General features: G+C 35.7%; 1 protein-coding gene and 1 pseudogene across 1 annotated transcript; one reads left to right on the plus strand and one right to left on the minus strand.

The window, feature by feature from the left end:
- The first annotated feature begins 3,019 nt into the window (after positions 1–3,019).
- On the plus strand, positions 3,020–11,193 carry LOC143612118 (wall-associated receptor kinase 2-like). The gene is made up of 3 exons (XM_077086179.1): positions 3,020–3,991; positions 7,406–7,579; positions 9,858–11,193. The coding sequence occupies exons 1-3, from the start codon at positions 3,130–3,132 to the stop codon at positions 11,054–11,056; spliced, it is 2,235 nt and encodes a 744-aa protein (XP_076942294.1). The 5' UTR covers positions 3,020–3,129; the 3' UTR covers positions 11,057–11,193.
- A 2,882-nt stretch (positions 11,194–14,075) lies between these two features.
- LOC143612116 (wall-associated receptor kinase 5-like) lies at positions 14,076–17,428 on the minus strand (annotated as a pseudogene).
- Positions 17,429–22,821: the final 5,393 nt, after the last annotated feature.

The raw sequence follows: 22,821 nt of genomic DNA on the forward strand, positions 1-22,821 counted from the left end.
CTTTTAAAAAAACTAAAACTTTTAAGATATTTCTTACGGTTATTTTAAAATGCAAGGATTTAATATTGAAATTTACATGTCCACGGATTGATACTCGGTTCTTACCGCGACTATATTACTTACACGATTGGTACACTTGCCATTTGTGTGTTTTATTAAGTTTAAGTGAAAACCCAATTTTAAAACCCGACAAAGTGTGAAAAATATTTAATAACAACATATATATTACACACACATCAAAGTTCCTCATTTATAATATGATCATACGACTATCTTTGGCAGCCGATGTCCATTTTTATGGCAACGACTTAGTCCTAGCTTGGTAATCAATGTCCATTTGTGTGGAATTGGTTGAACCCTATCTTTATGGTTTGATTGATTGTTTATGTGTTATGGCTTAACTGTTTATCCTACAGGAACGGTTTGCATTTTTATTTATTATTAATATTATTATTGTGTCTTAAATCTGGTGTTATACTCACTCAACATAGTGTTGACAAAATTATTGTATTTTTAACACATATGTAGCTTACCGTGTGTTATGGTGTTACCAAGTTGTTTGAAGATACTTAGGATTGCATGTTAACAGAAGAAACAAGAACTTTAATTTTATTTTGTCATTACTTGTTCTATTTTTGGAATCATGTACTTTGAATTATTTAATTAAAATTAATAGATATGGTCACATTTAATATTGCATGTTAGTACCTTGAAAGCTGTAAATAATCAGCTCACGCCCCGGCATTTCCGCCTTAGGTTGGGGTGTGACATTAATATTTTTGACTCGTGGTTTCCGGGTCTAGTTGTGGTGCACATCTGTGTGGCTTGGAAGCAAGTTGCGACCAACTGAACAGTCTGTATCTATTCAAGTTCCGAAATAATAACTCACCAGTTATACAAAGTTAATATTTTTGATAGCACACGTTGAATTGCTTGTCACGAGCCACTTAAGACCCGCCGTTAATATTTCTGACTAGTGGTTTGTGGGTTTAGTTGCGGTGCACGTCTGTATGGCTTGGAAGCAAGTTGCGACCAACTGAACCGTCTGTATCTATTCAAGTTCCAAAATAATAACTCACTAGTTATACAAAGTTAATTCAAATCATTTATTCCATTAAGATCAAACTCTTGATGTTCATATTCTATTGCAAATACAAGGCACATATGCTTTGATTGAAATATGAAAAAAAAAAAAAAGGTTCATGCAGTCAAAATTACACACTCGCAAGAATTTCCGGTTTTTTGTTTTTTTTTCATTATGCACGCTTTTGTTTCTGGTATAGTTATGGGTGCTTGTTAATCCATGAAGTACTTATGATTCGTCTGTTGTACCCTTATAGACAAACATTTTAACTTAGGTGACCTGAAATTTGTTGACTTTTTAAAATAAATCCTCAGTCATCTCACCCTCCTTAATTTCATTTGATTTTTTTTGTTTTGCTTCTTATAAATTTATAATCTACTGTTATTAATTTATTACTTCACCGTTTTGTAATTTAATCACTATTATTTGATTTTTTTTTATGAACGATTTGAAGTTCTTTGAAGAGTTTAAAGATTTTATTTGTTAGATTTAAAATGTCATGTGAATGTAACAAATGGCAAATCCAATGTGAAAGTGTAAGTTTATGATATTTCATTATTTAGTGCTCACTTGAAATTTTCCAAATAAGATTACTTTTCCATTATACGCGTATACCGGAGGAAATTTCAAACTTTTGTTTTATACGTATTTGAGATAGCGAAGGGCATACATATTTTCGAACATCAATGAAAATATCCATAGATGTCATTCGCACCTTGTACATATTGTTGACTTTATAGTCTTCAAGAATCAAGATATCGACAATTTATAATATTACTATATTTTTGAATTAAAATTAAAATGTTTTTTTTATGTAGTGTTAATGATTTTAGTATAATTTGGGATTAATTTGTTAATCAAGTTAATTGTAATATGAATCTAAATAAGCGGGGTGCTAGGTGCACACTTATTTAATCTTATTATAATTAGAACTTAGAGGCGAATCCCCTAAGTCATGGGGTTCCAAGGGGGCAACGCCCTCTTGGCGGGGGTCCGGGGACAACGCCCCTGGTAACAAGGTCCAAGGGGCGGCAGCCTCTGGCAGGGTCCAAGGGGCAGCGCCCCTGGCTATATTAAAAACGTATGTTTCTTTATTAAAAACGTATTATAAAATTAATTTATTAATTAATTTTGTTACAACGTTTAATAACAAAACATGAGCATATTTTCAGTTACGATAACTGCAAAGTAGTTATGATATTATCCCAGAAAACCCTAATATAACGTAATCTTGATCATACAAAGTTTTTCTGGTTCATCATAACATACAAAAATCCATACTTGATTCTTGCTCATATAATTCTGAGTTTCATTCGGTCAAAAATATTTGAAAACCACAAATAATTTTGATCTGATAGTGTTTACACGACTATCAGATATCCAAAGATAATCGTTTACAGAAATTCACCAAAATGTAGTTCTACTTCTTAATAAAGAGAGAAATAAAATGTGAGAATACTTGACTAGGGAATATCAATATATTTTTCAATGGCTAAAATTCTATAGCATATTTCATTAATTTTAAGAGCTAAGTATAGCAAATAATAATAATAATAATAATAATAATAATAATAATAATAATAATAATAATAATAATAATAATAATAAATTGAGAGCTTGAATAAATTAAGTGAATTAATATATACATGAATTATATAATTCAAATATTACCATTTTTACAATAAAAATAACTTAGGCAAAACTGTTCACGTTAGACTCGGGGTGCTTTCCACAATTGGCCGCAAACCACATCTTACCATTTGTCATAACGGTTATGTCCATTAACAGGTTCGGTAATTAAAAAAAAAAGTTATAATGCTTGTGTATTTTTAACTGTTTCTTATTCCTTGAGTTTTTTAGAATGTATACTCCGTATAACATTTAATTTAAAATCTTGTTATTCCGAAAGGAGGTTTTGTTTACTTTTAAAAGTTAATTATGTACCCACTTGAACTTAACACTGTTCGCTCTATAAATAGTTTCATTCACTAAAACCCCAACCAAACCCGTGCATAAAAAGTGTTTAATAGCATAAAAAACACAACATGCTTCTTCTTTTCACACTTGTTTTGTTTAATAGTTTACCATTGAATATGGCCTTACCCCAAAGTGCAACTGGGAACATAGCAAAGCCAAACTGCCCAAATCGATGCGGCAATTTGACAGTTGCTTACCCTTTTGGTATTGGTGTAGGCTCGGGTTGTTCCAAAGACCCTACGTTTGACCTCATCTGCAACTCAAGTTACGACCCACCGAGGCTATTCATTAATACATCACTAGATCACATTCAAATACACAATATTTCAGATCATAAGATGTCAGTCACCAGTTATGTTGCTTCAAAATGTTACCAGTTTGGAAATCTAACTGCAAACTTTTCTAGATGGTTTAACTTAGAAACGACGCCTTTTATTTTCTCTGAAAAGAACAACCTCACGGTCATTGGATGCAGTGATTTTGCCGTGATAGCTAGCGAGGCTGATCGCTTCGCTGCTGGCTGTTTTGGGATGTGCGACAAAGCAAAAGATGTGCTTGATGGCGACTGCAGAGGAATCGGCTGTGGCCAGACATCTATACCAGGGGGAGTCAAAGTTTTTCAAGCTGAATCTGGGTCTGTAGACAACCACACAAGTGTTGCGTCCTTCAATCCTTGCAGCTTTGCTTTTCTTAGCGACGAAACTTTTCAGTTTGATGGTCTACCAGATTTATCTAATTCTTCCCAGTATAATACCAGGGAGCCCATCGTCCCAACACTGCTGGAATGGGTAATCGAAAGCAACCGTACTTGCAGAGAGGCTAATGAGTGCAAGGGAAATAGTTCATGCATTGACACATATATCGGTGGGTATCGCTGCAAATGCAAAGACGGGTATGAAGGAAATCCTTATCTAGATCCAGGCTGCCAGGGTACGTTTGCATCTAATTATGTTTTCAACTTTTAGCTTTTAGAAGAGAGGGTGATTGTTTTTTTATAAAAGGTTTTTTTTGACATCTTTTATATGACACACTTAGACGTTTAGGTCTGTAGTTTGTTTATTTTTCGGAATACATTTCATTAAAAATATATGTGCGCTCTCTTCATGATACAGATTTGGACCATGAGTTTCTTTTATCTTCCAACCTCTTCCCATCTCATATCATATCATTTTCATCAAATCTTTTTCATCAAATGTTTTCATCAAATGTTTTCATCAAACCCTAGCAACCCCTCCACCCCCTCTTTTCTCTCCATCGTCACACCTCCGACGCCCCTCTCCCTGCCTCCGCTAGCCACCCCACGCCACCACCGCCCTCCGCGCCGCACCTCTGCCCCCTTCCCTACCTCAAGTTAGCGGCTAATGTTTTTTTTAATTATTATTATGCATTTAATGGTGAAATTTATTGTTTTCAAGATTTAATTTTACATGGATGTTTTTAAAAATTTGTTTCAGATTCATCTTTATTTCTGAAAAAATGGTATTTTGATTCTAATATTTGGGAAAATTATTTCTTGATGTGTTAAAAGATCAAATAATTGGTGGGTTTTGATTGTTTTTCAACATTTTTAGAGGTTTCAATTCAAATCTTTGATGGTATCTCGGTATTCCCCAAATTCCAAATTCCTTGAAACAAGGTTTTTCTTTGTTTTTTTTTTGTTTTTTTTTAAATTTTAGGGGAAAATAGTATTTAATTCTTGTAAATCTGGTGAGCGTCTCTCAAATTTTGTTTTCTTGAAAAAAAAATTAGCGGTTAAATTTTAAATTATGTAAAATTTATATTGTTTAATTTTAGCAGTCTGTAGACGTTAAAAAACAAATAATTTTCTTATTGCAGTCTGTAAATGTTTGGTCAACCTTTTTTTGCTATATATGTCTGTGGTTCGCAAACTATGAGCATGTTTGGGATTGAGTTTGAAAACACTTTTCAAAAAGCCAATAAGTAAAATGGTGTCTGGCAATCACAAAAAAACATTTTATTTTAGCTTTTTGAAAAGGTTAAAAAACAGTTTTCTAAAAACCTCAAATCCTGACTTTTTAAAATGGCTTTTTTAAAAGCCATAAACAATTTTTCAAACTTAATTCCAAAAATATAAATATTTTATCTTTTAAAAAACAAACATCACCTAAATGTGTGTTTGTTTCAACCGGGGCTAGCGGTGCTAAAAGTGATGGAATTATACGATTGCATTTTGGTACCTTTGACTATTTGTGTAGTAAAAGGAATATGGATTTTTTTAACATTAATGATAGAAAAACTAGACTTTGATTATTCAAATTATTAAGGGAAATTGGATTCTAAAAATTTAAATTTTTGACTTTTAACAATTAACTATTTAACCGGTGGTAATCCTAACTTTCAATTTTGTTACTCATAACAGTCCCAGCCCAAGAAATAATTAATCATTAAGTTTGTTGATTTGGCGCATGACGTCGCGATTACATGACAACGGTTTTTTTAGTTACTTTGCATGATTGTTTTTACTAAAATAATTATAATTAAAGAAATATCAAAATAAAGTGGGACCCGCCTACCATACTTTCTAGAACAACGCCCTTCCTCTCCGCCAAACCGATGGTGTTCTCCGACAAACTCGCCGGAAATCAGATATGCCGTCACCACTACTACACCACTCCGGTCAACCTCAAACTCGCCGGAAATCTGAAAAACGAGGTGGCCGGAGATAAATGAACAAACCTTCGCCAACCACCCACTTCATCCTTCTTCACACCACCCTCCTTCGTCTACCCCAACTGAACACCACAGTTGCAGGTCTTCCAGCGACATAACAACCACCAAAGTTGCCAATTCCGACACTTGTTCTCGTTGCCGGCCGGAACTGCCGCCAACCATCGCGCTCGGTTTCCCATTTGTAATCTGAATTATTGCTTGAAATCCTTGATTATTCATCCTACATTTCTTGCTGATTCTTTCATAATTCGTATTTAAAGATTGGGGTCGGGTTGTAATCGTGAAGTTAGGTGGGCGCCAGCCGGTTGAATCATGTATCACCAGGAGGGTGGCTTGCGGTGGTGGCAGGTCGGCGAGGGAGCGGCTCGATAGAATGTTGGCACACAATAATGATATTAAATCTTTATTTTCTAAATATAAAAGACATTTTTTATGGAGTAGTATTTTAAAATAGGGATATTTTCATCAAATCAATCATGTGCCATGTAATAAAAAAATAAACAGAGTTAAAGGTTTGTATGATTGAGATTGTTATCGGTAATAAAATTAGAAGTTGAAACTACTAAGGACAAGGGTTGGGGGGGGGGGGGGGGGTTGATGCAGGTGGTTGGCGCACACCACTACAAGTGAATTGGGGCGTGGACGGCCCAAGTGGTCAGGACCACGGGGCTTGAACAAGCCTTTAAGCATGGGGTGGATTAAATACTTGGGGGTGGTCATCAAGCCCCAGTGGGTTTTGATCCAGGGCCATGTCATCGCCTACGTGTCGGGTTTTGATTGGATCACTTGGGGCTCAACCAAGTCCTATTATCCTTAGCCTAATCTATACTATTTAATAAATAAAACTTTTAAATGTCACATGTCATCATAAAATTAATCTTTACAAAATTTTCCCTCATCTCTCTCATATTAGTTACATTTCTCTTTTTAATATTTCATTTTGAATTTTTAATAAATCCATCATAATATAAAAGAATTAATATCATCATAAATATGTTAATTTATTTAATATAAAATATATTGCATTAGTTATTAATATTATATTTTTATAAGTAATCAATACGAAACGGGTGGGTTTCCTTAACCGGTTAAAGTTTCAAACATTGTTCATGTCAAAACAGTTTAAGATTAGAATGAGTTTTGGTCCACGAGTTGGTTTAAAAAAGTAACCATTTACAACTAAGTTTTGATATAAAAACTAACAAAGAAATAATTTATTATTTATGAATTTTCTAACAACTTTTTATTTTCAAATTGCGTAATGTGTAACTTTTTTACCGTATAATATATCTTTATATATGTGATACATTTTTTTGTATTTCACATTATGTTATTATTTAAAAAATTACTTATTCTAACCCGTATACTACACGGGTAACTAACCTAGTAGCCTAATAGTCAGAACACTAGTTGAGATTTTATATATGTGATACATTTTTTTGTATTTCACATTATATTATTATTTAAAAAATTACTTATTCTAACCCGTATACTATACGGGTAACTAACCTAGTAGCCTAATAGTCAGAACACTAGTTGAGATTAACATTCACCACTGATTGCTTGTTGAATTATTAATATTCAACTTTCCTTATATGTTGTTTTATTTGACCCAACCCAAACTTGCATTAAATTGTCTTTTTTCTCTACTAGACATTGATGAGTGCAAGGAAACCAGCAACATCCGTTGTTATGGGCAATGCATTAATACAGAAGCGAGTTACATTTGTACATGTTGGGAAGGACACATTGGTGACGCTACAAAACAAGATGGTTGTCAACCTCTTGCAAATGGCTCAAAATTCCCAATCACGGCATTCACATTAGGTAATTCTTCCCATTTTAATTTATTTATTTATTTTTTATAAGTTACAATAGGTGGCAAAATCACACATTTTACGGAATTTGGTTTCAATCAACGACTCTTTTCTATTTATTATAATAATTCTTGCTCCACTACATAACAATAAACCTAGCTCTTTATTAATTATACTAAACACATATCTTGCAAAGCAAGAAAATCTATTTCAGGATACTAAATAATCTTACAATACCAAATAAACATAATAAACAATTCTAGACGTACTTTTTAACGAAACACCCCTTTAACTTAATTTCACTTTCTTTTAGAGCAATGTGTTCATTTCATAATTAGCTTCCAATTCCTCTTGGTCGTAGAGTCGACCCATTATTTTAAAACCACATGCGTCATAATCATTATTTCTTCTTGCTTGTTACTCATTCTTCTCGCTTCTTCTTGATTTCTTGTTTTTCTCCGTTTGTTATTTCTTTGATCTCTATATTTCTTGCTTGACTTTCTTTCTTTAAGCTATATTCTTATTTGCTTCTCTACTTTTCTTTCTTTCTTTCGTCTTGTTTGCTTCTCTTCTTTATATATTTCTTTCTTTCATTCTTCTTTCTTGATAACAAAAATAAATGTTTCTTATTCCTTTCTCTTACTATTAGTCAAAGATCAGGTTACTTTTTTTTTTGAAAAGGCGGTATTTTATAAAAATAAATAAAAACAGTCCTAGCAAGTAGCTAGAACAAAAAAGCAAAAAACATTACAAATACAATAGAGGGTTCTTAAGCCACTCGATCCTAGAAATATTACATTTACGATTTCTGCTACTATACCATAAAAACGAGAAATTTAAAATTTCATCAAATATCGTTTCTTTGTTATGCCGATTCTTCTCAAATACCAAGTCATTCTGAATCTCTAAATAATCCACCAAGTGACAAATATAATCATCCCGATCATATCTTTCTTATGAGTTTGGACTCTTAAAGTGTCCCACCAAGACATCAGCTCAATCGGAACCAAAGAGGAAGACAACGGTAGGCCAAGCCAAGAAGCAAGAAGGCCCCAAATCCGATTAGCCACCGAGCACATACCGAAAACATGGTCAATAGACTCCTCATGATCATTACAGATAGGACATAAAGAACTCGGAATGTCTATACCCTTACTCACCATATTGATTCTCATAGGAAGTCTCTTAAGTAACACCCTCCAAGCACAAATATTAACTTTTCTAGGAAGAAATTTGAACCATATTGTCTTTCGAGCCCACGAAGGAAGAATAAAGTCGTCAATAACCTTCCTTACACCCTTAACCGTGAAGTCTGTCATATCCCCAAAACTCCAAATCCATCTATCTTGAGAATCCGTTAAACTTACATGTCCTAACTCCACTATCAAATTATCAAATTTGATGTCCTAACTCCACCATCAAAGATCAGGTTACTTTTTCTCGGCCCTGTAGCCGTTAAACTTACATGTCCTGACTCCACCATCAAAGATCAGGTTACTTTTTGCATTCTGTCTTTAAGATCTGGTTCTTGATTACCATCTTTTTTTTAATTTTGACTCTTGACTACTTTTTTTTTTGTTTTTTTCAATATTTATCTCTTGACTACCTTCATGCATAGTTTCTTTGGTCAATGTCTTCTCGGCCCTGTAGCCCAAAGGGACTACTTACCTTTCTCAAAAACTCAGCTCTCAAAACTCATACCATTGTTGGAAATTCAGGCATACGAAAAATGACACAAAATTTAATCTCAACCAAGATCGACTCCTTTTTGTTTATTATAATTCTTGGCACTACAAAATATAACCTTAACTCTCTATTTATACTAAACACGCATCTTGTAAAACAAGATACATAGTTGAGGGTACTAAATAGCCTTTAATAATCTAACCATACTAAAGAAGCATACCAAAAATAACTTCGTAATTACTTCTAGATTCTTTTACGAAACACCCTTTAACTTTCACTTTCTTTCGGAACGACTTTATAACTTTCTTGATGACAGATTTCATGATAACATTTATAAAAAACCCAGCCAAATATATTTTGTTTAACTTTCTACATTGAAAATTCAAACATAATATGGCACACCCTCTTGACACCTTGATGTACTTGTATCAACATGTTAAATTTTACCTTGTAAAATGTTGAATATAACAATTCGTGTGATAAGATACTATCATGTGGATTGATCTTTACATGGCATATTTCTTTTTCAAATTACCAGATTAATTTGCTTTGTGGTTTAAGATAACTACCAGTAACTAGTTTTCCTTTTATTTCACTTGTAGCTCTAGTGTTTGGCATGGTGGCACTATTATTAGGAATGATTGTGATATACTTTGGGATAAAGAAGAGGAAGCTAATAAATTTACGAGAAAAGTTCTTCGAGCAAAATGGGGGTGTGTTTTTGAAACAAAAGCTAAACGCACCAGGGACTAGCAAGGCAGTGACTATATTTAGCACTAAACAACTTCGAAAAGCGACCGACAACTATTCTGATGAGCGGATTATAGGCCGAGGTGGTTATGGTACAGTTTATAAAGGAATTTTGCCCAACAAAGGTGTTGTTGCAATAAAGAAGTCTAAAGTAGTGGACGGGGCGCAGGCAGAACAATTCATCAATGAAGTCATGATTCTTACACAAGTGATCCAACGAAACGTGGTAAAACTACTTGGTTGTTGTTTGGAAGAAGAGGTCCCCGTATTAGTTTATGAGTTCATCTCGAATAACACTCTTTTCCATCACCTTCATCATAGAGTGGGTGGAATGAGTTGGCTATCATGGAATAATCGGTTGAGAGTAGCAGCTGAAGTAGCCGGTGCACTTGCTTACCTTCATTCAGAAACTATTATGCCAATTATACATAGAGATGTCAAGTCTGCTAACATATTATTAGATGACAACTACACCGCAAAAATTGCCGATTTTGGTGCTTCAAGGTTAGTACCATTAGATCACGAACAAGTCACCACTCTTGTTCAAGGTACACTTGGGTACCTTGATCCTGAGTACTTTCACACAAGCCAACTAACCGACAAGAGTGATGTATATAGCTTTGGAGTGGTTCTTGCAGAACTTATAACAGGACAAAAACCCCTTTGTGTAGAAAGAACCAATGACGAAAAGAATTTAGCAACATACTTTGTCAAGGCCGTTAAACATAATCGCATACTTGAAATTGTTGACCGACGAGTTTTACGAGAAGGAACTATTGATCAGTTACAAGGAATAGGTGGTCTGGTAAAAAGATGTCTTAGCTTACATGGAAATGACAGACCTACTATGAAAGATGTGGCAATGGAGTTAGAGGGCTTAAAGAAATTCAAAACTCATCCCTGGGGTGAACAAAAAATGCATGAAGAATCAAGAAGCCTAATCCTAGAAATTGAGCAACGTGATCTTTACGACATCCCACATAATACCAATGAGTGGGAATCTTTCTCGGGTAGTTCTAATACTATGTTCCAAGAAAATAAACCGCGTTAGGTTGCTTATTTTAGTGTTGATTTGTGAGAATCATGAGTACTCTTTCAGCACAAATTAATAGTAGTATCTACATGTTGTGTTTCTTGTGAAACTTGATACAATACGAATGTGAAGGACCTGATTGGTTAATGCAAAAAGTATTAGGATGGTATGGAAGATATTAAACGGCGGTCATGATTGAGATCTAAAGTTTAGGGACCAAATATGATTTCTTGGTGCTTAAGTTATTTTATTTAGAGCTAGAGTTCGTTTAGGTTTTCTAATTTTACTTTTCTAGTTCCTAAGTTTAGTGTTGCTTATATAAGGGTTGCTAATATTTATTGTTTTTGTGTATGTTTTTCTTTTCATTGTATTTGTCTTTCTTTGATTAATAAAGAAAAAGAGTTTCTCTCGTGTTCAACAAGATCTGATCATATAATATCATAAGTTCCCAATCGAAGCAAGTGAAGGTTTCGAGACCCAAATTAAGAATAACAATCAAAAAACAAGACCCATGCCTAACAATCGAATGCTCATTCATTTCCAACCTGTTTCATAGAAAAGTATCATGGAGATTAAAGAATCTGATTGAGGGCAGAAACGAATCCGATAAGTGTAGAACCTATCCTAGATCTGAGATCAACCAACGCAATAGTATGCTTCTTTTAGGTTGATCAAGTCACGAATCCATCCAAAGTATTGATCATTTATTTAGATCAATTTTCATACCGAAATATATACGTCAACTGTTTTCCAAATCCCCATTTTTTGTTTCTAATAACTTATAATTTATAAATAACATGTGACTCTAATTTGAAACTATTTACCCAACATCCGGAGAACGAAAAAAATCGTAAGGGCTCTGTGTGAGCCAAGAGAAAAGTGGTTCTGTGTGAGCTAAGAAGGAAGACTCGGAACTTGAGTGGATTGAGCAAGGTAGTCGGCGCTTAAGTGGATCAGGGAGAAGAACGAAGACTCGAAACCTAAGTGGATCGAGCGGGGGATTCGAAGCCTAAATGAATCGACAAGGAGAAAAATGAGGACTCAAAACCTTAATGGATCGATCAAAGCGGTTGTAACATCTGATTATATCTAATAAATAAAAAGGATTTGCTTAGTTAGTCTATAGTAGTAACCATGGAGTGTGGACTTGTAGGCTTGCTTGTGGGCCTTTGAGGACCATAACCTATGCAAACCCTTCACCATAATTACACCCTCAAAAAAACCTAGTGGCATCGAAAAGTTTGCTATGAGGTAGGACATTTTTCAAGAAAATATTACACCCTCCGAACTCTCAATCTCTCATCTAGAAAATATCTCGGATTTAAGAAAGAACATAAAAAACATGTAGATCTCATCATTTCATAAAAGAAGCATGAAGGATCAATATCAAACAACATCTATATCTCACGGATCTACCTCGTGTTCTTCAAAGATACGCTTTAGTTAAAAAGGAGATCTTATCATGCTTAAAAATGGACAAGGAACTCTATAATCATAGGTCGGGTACTGTTAAATTGTAAAGTAGCAAACTTGATCAAATTAGGGGTTTAGAGTTGGAAAGTTTAGTTAATTAAGTTTCATTATTTACTTTAAATAATCAAAAACACGTGTAACGCTAATTAACCACATGCTACACGTGGATACAATACCTTACTTACCCTAGCTATCTAGATTGATTAGACTTCTATATGACTTAACTGACGGTCATCACCCCCCCCCCCCCCTCTTCATAATTTGAATCGACTGAACAAAACAGATCTGGGCAGATCTATTTGATAGGAGAGGATGAAGACGAAGATTTGAACCAATAAAACACTAGAATTGATTTCAAAGGGAGTGGACAAAGATTAAGCCCCATCTCTGTTTAGAAACACCATAGTCGATTTAGATGATGAAGATTTGGACCGATAAAGTTGTTATTGTTGGTTAGAGAGTTAGGGTTTGATTAAGTGGTAAGCGAGGTTGGCGGCTGAGAAAAGTGAGTGGCGACCATGGTGTTTTTTACACGGGAATTATGATGGTGATCATGGTGTTTCTAGGCTCGCACATAGAACTTATTCAACCACCATTGCTCACCCTACTAACTTCGGCCACCTGAAATCACCTATGATATTGCATTTTTCATTCCATCGAAAAAAGCTCGTTATGATCCATTGAAGAAATTAACTACCCTGAAATCACAAATGATCTTTAGTCGGTCCATTCGAGAATCGCACTTGATTAGTGTGAGAGATGAGAATGCTTGTTCTTAATTAGATGAGACACTTGTGATAAGATTTTGAGTGTTTTTGACAAGCCTTGATTTAGAAAATGGAGATGGTGTTAGAATGTTTATTTGTATTAGTTATTTTTATTTTCATTTAATAAACTCTCTTAAGTATATGGATAAAATAACTAAATTATCTCGTGTGCAATGCACATATATTACTATAATTAATAGAAATATATAACACCTATTATGGAAATTGGAAAAGATGTAAATTGTGACAAAATGTGAACACAAACGACAAATCCTATTATTTACTTAAAACTTAAAAGGACGAAAAATGTAATTTACTCTCCATTTCAACTTTGTCCATATATGGTATTTTACAAACCAATACAACTTTTTAAGGTACATTTCAACTTAGTCCGCATATGGTATTTTACAAACCAATACAACTTTTTAAGGTACATTTCAACTTAGTCCATATATGGTATTTTACAAACCAATACAACTTTTTAAGGTGCATAGAAGCACACGAGCTCATATAGAAAGACATAATAAAGTTGATCATAAAACTACTTCTCATTCTTCTTTTCAATGATGGTTAACTAGCGTCGTAAGTAGTTTTATGATCAACTTTATTATCACTTTCCGTATGAACTTGTTCGCGTCTATGCACCTTGAAAAGTTATATTGGTTTGTAAAAACTGTCCCGCAACAAATACACACACACATTATGCACAACCCAAAAAGATACATGGGTATACTGCTAATAATTTGATGGGAAAGGGTACCCTTGATTCTAAAAAAATCAACTCTACACTAAGAAACTTAACGCGGTGTGTTTTCCTGAAATGTCATGTTAGAACCACCTGAGAAAGATTCCCACTCATGTGTATTCTATGTGATTAATGGAACACCATAAAGATCAGATTGCTCAATTTCAAGGATTAAGCTTCTAGATTCTTCATGTGATTGTTGTTGGCCCCAAGGATGAGTTTTGAACTTCTTCAAGCCCTCTAACTCCATTGCAACATCTTTCATACTAGGTCTATCATTTCCATGTAAGTTGAGACATCTCTCTACGAGGTCACCTATTACTTCTAACTGATCAAGAGTTCCTTCTCGTAAAATTCTTGGTTCGACAATTTCAAAGAGACGGTTTTCTTTCACTGCCTTGACAAAGTATGTTGCTAAATTCTTTTCTTCATTGGTTCTTTTTGCACAAAGGGGTTTTTGCCCTGTTATGAGTTCTGCAAGTACCACTCCAAAGCTATATACATCACTCTTGTCAGTTAGTTGGCTTGTGTGAAAGTATTCAAGATCAAGGTACCCTAGTGTGCCTTGAACAAGAGTAGTGACTTGATCGTGATCTAATGGGACTAACCTTGAAACACCAAAATCTGCAATTTTGGCAGTGTATTTATCATCAATTAATATGTTGGTAGACTTGACATCTCTGTGTATGATTGGCATAATAGTTTCCGAATGAAGGTATGCAAGTGCACCAGCAGCTTCAACAGCTACTCTCAACCGATTCTCCCATGATAACCAACTCATTCCACCCACTTTATGATGAATGTGATAAAAAAGTGTGTTATTGGAGATGAACTCATAAACTTGTACCGGTACCTCTTCTTCTAAACAACAACCTAGAAGGTTTACCACATTCCGTTGTATCACTTGTATAAGGATCATGACCTCATTGATAAACTGTTCTGTCTGGGCCTCATTCACTACTTTAGACTTCTTTATTGCAACGACACTTTTATTGGGCAAAATCCCTTTGTATACTACACCATAACCGCCTCGACCTATAATCCGTTCCTCAGAATAATTGTCAGTTGCTTTTCGAAGTTGTTCAGTGGTAAACATAATCACCGCCTCACTAGTCCCTGGTGTCTTGAGTTTTTGTTTCAGTAAAAACCCACCGTTTTGCTGGAAGAACTTTTCTCGTAGCCTGATTAGCTTCCTCTTCCTTATGCCAAAGAATATCCCAATCATTCCAGATAATATCGCCACCATACCAAACACTAGCGCTACAGGTGGAACAGAAAGTAAAACTTTTCAGTTATTTGCAGTTATCTAAAACTAAAATGTGAATTAACCTGGTTTTAAAAGGAAAAACAATTCAAGGCATTTAGTCCATGTAAAGATCAATTCACAAGATAATATTGCTAGGCTCTGCCATGTCACACACACTGTTATATTCAATCTTTTGCAAAGTAAGAATTAACGTGTTGTTAGCATGTTTCATCCGTGGGTCAAGACTCATGAGGGTCCATTAGAACTTGCTGTGTAAAAGGTGAAAGAGTTTCTAATTTTCTATGTCAAGAAGGGGTGATTCGGAATGTTAAGGTAATAATTCTAAGCATGAAGATGATTGTTTGTGTGAATGTTGCAGCAGGCAGTTAGTTCAAGTACAAGCAGTCTGTAGTAATCCAGGACTCCAGGTATTTCTTTGGGATTGTTTCTTTAGGCAGTTATTTGTTTTCTGATGTTGGCACAATTGAATCAAAACAGAAAAGAAGGAATATATGTTTTTGGAAGACACGACTCCGAATTTTTTTATTTCTGATGAACCAGAAAATTAGCACACTGATAAGTGATAACAATGAAAACTTATTTTATTTATGACTAAGATGGCCCTTGAAAATAAAGAAAACTGCATACGATATGACTCCTAGTTATAAGGAATACATTCCTACCCATCATACCAGATATAAATAAAAAATACCAAGACAACTGAAACCTTCTAGATAATATAAAGTCAAATTTCTTAAACCAAGCTTAGTATAATATCTGAGTTATATTAATTTCCTGTTGGATCTTTGCCTATTTTATAAGAAGAGTTACCTGATGTGAATACCATGACTGGAAATTTTGATCCCTTTCCAACAGGTTGACAGCCATCAGGTGTTCTAGCATCGCCCGCATATCCACGGCCACATGTACAATTGTAACTCCGTACTTCATTAACGCATTGCCCATAACAACGAAAGTTGATTCTATCTTCGCACTCATTGATGTCTAGTAAAAACAAAATACTTTCCGTCACTAAAAGTTTTTGGATCTTATTAAAGTTAAAGTGGAAAACATATATATACATACCGTGGCAGCCTGGATCTATATAAGGGTTTCCTTCATAACCATTATTGCAGGTGCATCTATACCCGCCAATATCTGTATCACTACATGAGCTATTTCCTTTGCACTCATTACCCTCTATGCAACTCTGGTTGCTTTGGATTACCCATTCAAGCACTGTGGGGATGATGGGATCAACGCTATAATACTTGGAAGAATTAGATAAATCTTGTAAACCATGAAACTGCAAACTCTCATGCTCACCAAGAAACGCAAATCCACAACGATTAAATGACCCAACTTTTGTGTGGTTTCTTACGCTGGAAAGTATAACATCATAGGATATGAGACCCCTTGGTATAGATGTCTGGCAACACCCGATTCCTGAGCAGTAGCCATCAGGCACATCATCTGGTTTGTTACATAATCCAAAACAGCCACTGGTGTAGTCGCCGCGGCTAATCAAGGCAATCTCATCGCATCCGATGACTGTGAACTTGTTTTTTGGGGAGAAACTGAAAGGCGTAGAAACTAAGTCAAACCACGCAGGATAATCTTCATGAGTTACATTTCCGAGATGGTTGTAACATTTTGTACCGACATAACTGGTGACCCACATCTCATAATCTGAAATATTAAGTATTTGAACGTCTCCGGTATCCATGAATAGCCTCGGTGGGTCGTAAGTTGAGTTGCAGATGAGATCAAATGTTTTGTCTCTGGAACAACCTGAGCCTATACCAATACCAAAAGGGTATGCAACTGTCAAATTGCCACATTGTGTTTGGCAGCCTGGCTTTGCTATGTTCCCGGTGACACTTTGAACATTCAATGGTAAAGCATCAAACAGAAGAAGTGTGAAAAGAAGTAGCATGTTGCTACTATCTTGTTTGTATGTGTGGAGTTGGTTATGGTCTAGTTGACCAATTTATAGAACAGTGTTAAGTTACTTTGAAAAGTTCTACGCCTTTTAATAATTTATAGGTTGCCAAGTAGAAGATTCAAAATAAAAATTGAATTTTAAATTTCAAAACATTATAATTATGTGGGGATTTGGTCATGGTTTAGCTAAGCAATTTACAGAACAGGTAGTGTTAAGTTTAATTGAATTATAAAAAAATTAGAGTATGATAATCAGCTAATAAAACTTTTCAATGTAACTGGTGATATAAGCATGACACTACTAACTTTTAGTGTTCACTTTAGTTGTCAAGGTCAATGACTCGACTCCACCTTAATCAACAAGTAGTGCTGACTGATTTTCATATGAATCAGATTGTTTTAATTGCTTTGAAAATTGAAACAATACAAATGAAAGTATTAGGCACACGAAGTTACTTCTCAGATTGTCATTGTTACTTCTGGGATGGTCAATATTGTGTTTTAGTCATTGATGTTGTTCATGACGTGTTTTAGTTCTTTTGTTTGTGATGATTAAAGGAGGACTTAAGAGAGAGAATCAACATGTTGTGATTTAGTTCATATGATGTTGTGTCTACAAACGATGACTCATTAGAGAAAATCAGCATACAAGAGAAAAAGATGACTCATTATGATGAGTAAAAGATGACTCATTATGATGAGAAAATCAATATACATAGAGAAAAAGATGCTTAATTTGTTCAGAGCTACGCTTACATTATGTTGGGTGTCTACGCTAGGAAGATGTGGACTAATCAACCAAGAGTTTCAGTTTGGTTTTGATAAAGGTAAACAATGCCGGCATGATAATACATTTGGTGATAGTTTTTGTAATGAATCCTAACGAATCACAAATAAACAAATAAGAAGAGAAGTTAGAGTGTAGTAAATCAAATTGGTGGATTTGAAAGTCACTGTTATTCCTGAATAATTAAATTGAGACACATAATAAACAAATTAATAAACAAATAATTCTATTTGTTTCGTCTAGCTTTAAATATTATTTAATGCCAATCATGTCACGAAAACGTTGAACTTGTTAATAGAAAATCTCATGCTTTTTTTATTCAAGACCGATAGGAAATATTAAAATAACTTTGTTTTAGAAGACCAAGTATTCTATAGACAAGATCAATAACAGTAATTTAATAGTATTCAAAATATAACCAAAGTTTCTTCATAAAGATAGAATAAAGTTATTGTTGTGTGTTTATTCATATTAATCTTATACTTACTACTTTTTAAAGCATTACTTTGTTTGGCATTAGAATAATTGTGTTGACTTTTCGTGTTCTCATGTAAAATATAGTAACAAAGTAAAATAGAGGGTATCAAATAGAGTTGGAGCATTTGTGTTGGAGCCCCTAAACTTATATATGTCTTATAATAGAGTAAGAGCATTTACTTTCTCATTAAAATAGAGTACGAGCATATTTGTTTAATCTTAACAAAGTATTACTTTCTCATGTAAAATAGAGTAAGAGCATTTATGTTGGAGTCCCTAAAATTATATTTTTCTTATAATATAGGGTATCAACTAAATATTACTTGTAAAACTTCTTTTCATTGGAATGCCCATTATAAATAAGATTTTAACAAAATCAATAGTGACCTATATTTAAAGGGTGACTATTTATATAACCTAGTTTAAGATGGCCAATCTCCGAGAAAAATAATAGAGAAAAAGAGAGAACTTAATTGAGACAAATTTATGATCTTTTATTCCTAAAAAAAATTCATTAGGATAGGAAAACAAAACTTTAAGAGCACGAGTAATAATCTTTTAAAACTATAATAAAATTCAAATGCTTTGAATTATGAAAGGTAATCGGTGAATGAGATGTTGCAAAATCTTCATCCTTATTTTATTTAAATCTTTAAACTGACTTGGCGTATTAATAACCTGTTTCGACCTTCTAGTTCTGGATCGCCTAATGGGCTTAGGTCGTGCGTATCAATAACCCCCCCCCCCCCACTGTTAGGATTGGTGAAGGCCTTTGGGCCGGGTTCGTTGTTTGACAATTAGAAGACAAAAGGGGGTGGCCCGTTTCATTATGGAGGATGGCCCATTTGACGTTTTCTTGGTCCCTAAGTCATTTAACCTAATTGTTCTCTATATATATCATGGTCATGTATTGTAATCTTTGTACCGTGCTTAATAAAATATCCTAGTTGCAGCCCGTGGACGTAGGTCGCATTGACCGAACCACGTAAAATCTCGTGTCTCTTATTTATTGCTTTCATTTGTGCGTGTGTGTTTGTGTTTCCGCTGCGTACCGACTCTGTTTAATACCTAACAAGTGGCATCAGAGCTGGAGGGTCATTAAATACATGAGGTGCACTGAGACGAGAGCGAGATTATCTTCGGTTTTGTAAGTCATGTTCGTAAACTCTTGAAAGCTAATATTTGATAGTTGATTGGCACGACATTTGAGAAGGATTTGGCATTGATTTATTGGTCAAAGGTGCTTCATATTATTTTTGTTCTTTTATCGTGATCTGCAAGAAAATAAAAAGAGCCATATAAAACAAAATAGGGCTTTTTTGTTTTGTTTTTGGGTTTGTGGCATGTGGTGTCCCGACGTAAACAAAAGAAAATAGAAGTGGTAGTTTTTATTTCTTGGTCAAAGGGATTAGGGTTTAACAATCCTTGAAGCCGTCTCTTCTCTGCTTATCAGAAAATTTGTGCCGTTGTCAACAGAATTTCGCCCCCGCTGTTTACAAGATACCGCGTATTAGGTCGTGTTTTACGACTGTAATCAAAGAAGAAGCAGTGTGGTTGTTTCTTGTTGTCGAACTAGAATCGAAGGTTGGGTGTTCAAGATTCGGTTTGCTGTTCGGGTTTGCTTTGATTGTGTGGTTCGGGTATTTGTTGACAGGAATTTCGGGTTTTGGGTTAGAGTTTTGTTTATTGGTTTTTTCTCTGTTTTCTCGTTTGCGATGTCTGAAGACGGGAAGGTTCGAATCGAAAAGGTTGACGGGACTGATTTTGCATGGTGGAAGATGCAAATAGAGGCGTTACTTGGGGAACATGATTTGGATATGGTATTGGAGGAAAAGCCGGATAAAATGGATAAAGCCGAATAAGCAATTTGGAACTCAAAGGACAAGAAGGCTAGAGGTAAATTTACACTGGCTTTGACGAGGAGCGTTGCATTTAATATTATGAAAGAAACCACAGCTCGTGGTATGATGACGGCTTTGTCAAATAAGTATGAAAAACCGTCTGCGGCCAATAAGGTGCTCTTGATGAGGGAATTGTTTATGACAAGGATGCACGAGGGAAGTTCGGTCGCTGGTCACATTAATGATTTCAGCTCAATTATGTCCAGGTTAGCTTCTGTGGGCATGAAATTGGATAATGAGACTCAAGTTGTTATATTGTTATCTTCTTTGCCTGAGAGTTGGTATGGAACTGTAACGGCCATTACTAGTTCTGCGGGGGCCGATGGTTTGACATTTGAGGGGGTCCGAGATATTGTGTTGGGTGAAGACGTTCGTCGAAAAAGCACGAGTGGCGGATCATCTTCTGGTATGTTTTATTCTGGCAGGGAAAGGGAAAATAACAGGAGCAGTGGGAGTCGAGGGAGGAGTTCGTCTAGAACTCGGAAGAATGTGAAATGCTGGAGGTGTAATGAAGTTGGACATGTTAAGAGTGATTGTCCATACAAATTACAGGGAAAGGCTGCTGAGGTGAACACTGCTGAACAGGTTAATGAAGGCGTCAGTGATGACGAGGCATTATTTTGCAGTGTGGATAGCATGGTGGACTCTTGGGTCATGGATTCCGGTTCTTCGTTTCATGCTACGCACAGCGGGGAGACGATGGTGAATCTAAAGGTTGGTAACTTTGGGAAGGTACGCATTGCTAATGGTGATGTTCTTAATGTTACGGGCATGGGGGGTGTTAATTTGGTAACTCCATTGGGAACCGTTTGAAACTTGAAGAATGTTAGGGTTATTCCATCGTTGAAGAGAAGGCTTATCTCTGTTAGTCAACTGGATGAACTAGGCATGGAAGTAAAGTTTGGTGGAGGTAAGTGGAAGGTAACTAAAGGTAGTCTGGTTCTTGCTCGTGGAAACATGTATAGTTCATTATACATGGTACAAGTGCCTACTGAGGGAAGTATGACCGCCCCTTAAAACAAAGTCGGGTTCGCTGAGTCGAAGGGGCAAAATAAGGTTCAATTTGCAAGAGTGGAGCCTGGTGCCAAGGTGATTCAAGCTGAGCGGGGTCGGAGGTCTAAAACAGATAAGGGGTTTGGTGATAGTGGGAGCGCGGGTTGTGTTCCGGGAACAGTTACAAACAACGTTGGGTTTTGAAGACCGTTATTCCGATTGATAAAATCTCTCCTGGGGAACTCTTGCTAAAAGAGGAGAGTGGTAGTGGTTCTCGGGTTATCTCTGGAACTGATGGATCGTGCGTATCAGTTGAGATAGAAGACGGGTCAGTTTTTGCTGACGAGTTGGAGCTCGGCGGAGCTTCAACTGGCCCTTCTGGTACTTGATGTTGACGGGGGTGCTGTAACTAGGTGGTAAGTCTTAGCTTGTTTATGGGAACTGGAAGCTTGGAAGACTTGTTAATAAAGATTACTGATATTACTGATGACTGGATTGCTTTGTACTTGAATGGCGGGCTAGAGTTTATCGCAAGGCCTTCAAGTGGGAGATTGTTAGGATTGGTGAAGGCCTTTGGGCCGGGTTCGTTGTTTGACAATTAGAAGACAAAAGGGGGTGGCCCGTTTAATTATGGAGGATGGCCCATTTGACGTTTTCTTGGTCCCTAAGTCATTTAACCTAATTGTTCTCTATATATATCATGGTCATGTATTGTAATCTTTGTACCGTGCTTAATAAAATATCCTAGTTGCAGCCCGTGAACGTAGGTCGCGTTGACCGAACCACGTAAAATCTCGTGTCTCTTATTTATTGCTTTCGTTTGTGCGTGTATGTTTGTGTTTCCGCTGCGTACCGACTCTGTTTAATACCTAACACCCACAACGATGCAAGGCCGGTAACAACTGGTAAACTGATTGGTTCCAATAGGTCTAGTGGAAACCAAAGTGACCATCAAGGACCAGTCACCTTTACAAGGATGTAGCAACGAAACATGTAAAACCATATGGATGCGGGAACCAATCGGCAAACCTAGGCAGTACACAACTTTACTAATGCGTTTGAATACCTTGAACATCCCATAAAAGCGACAACTAAGCTTTTCAACATTCCGACTAGCAACTGATTTTTGATGGTATGGCCAAAGCTTCAACAAAACTTGGCCGCCAGCCGGAGTGTTGATGGTGTCGATTCACTTGATCGATCAAACATTGTTGTGTCTTTTGAAGATTCTTCTTGAGTATTATGAGAAGTTGGTGATGCTCCACAAGACATCATCAATGGACTTAGGTGTTAAATCGGAATGGGTGTAATGGGAAATAGACGGAGGCAGCCGGCCAAGAGGGCTTATAAAAGGGACATTTTGATCACGCTATGGAGCGATGTATTATACCAAAACTCTACCAGATGTAGGAATTTATACCACCGCTTCGGTTCATCACGAGTGAAACAA

The sequence above is a fragment of the Bidens hawaiensis genome, unplaced genomic scaffold, assembly GCF_021521415.1.
Source record: "Bidens hawaiensis isolate Kalapana, Puna unplaced genomic scaffold, B.hawaiensis_p1.1 tig00033232_1, whole genome shotgun sequence".
Classification (NCBI taxonomy): domain Eukaryota; kingdom Viridiplantae; phylum Streptophyta; class Magnoliopsida; order Asterales; family Asteraceae; genus Bidens; species Bidens hawaiensis.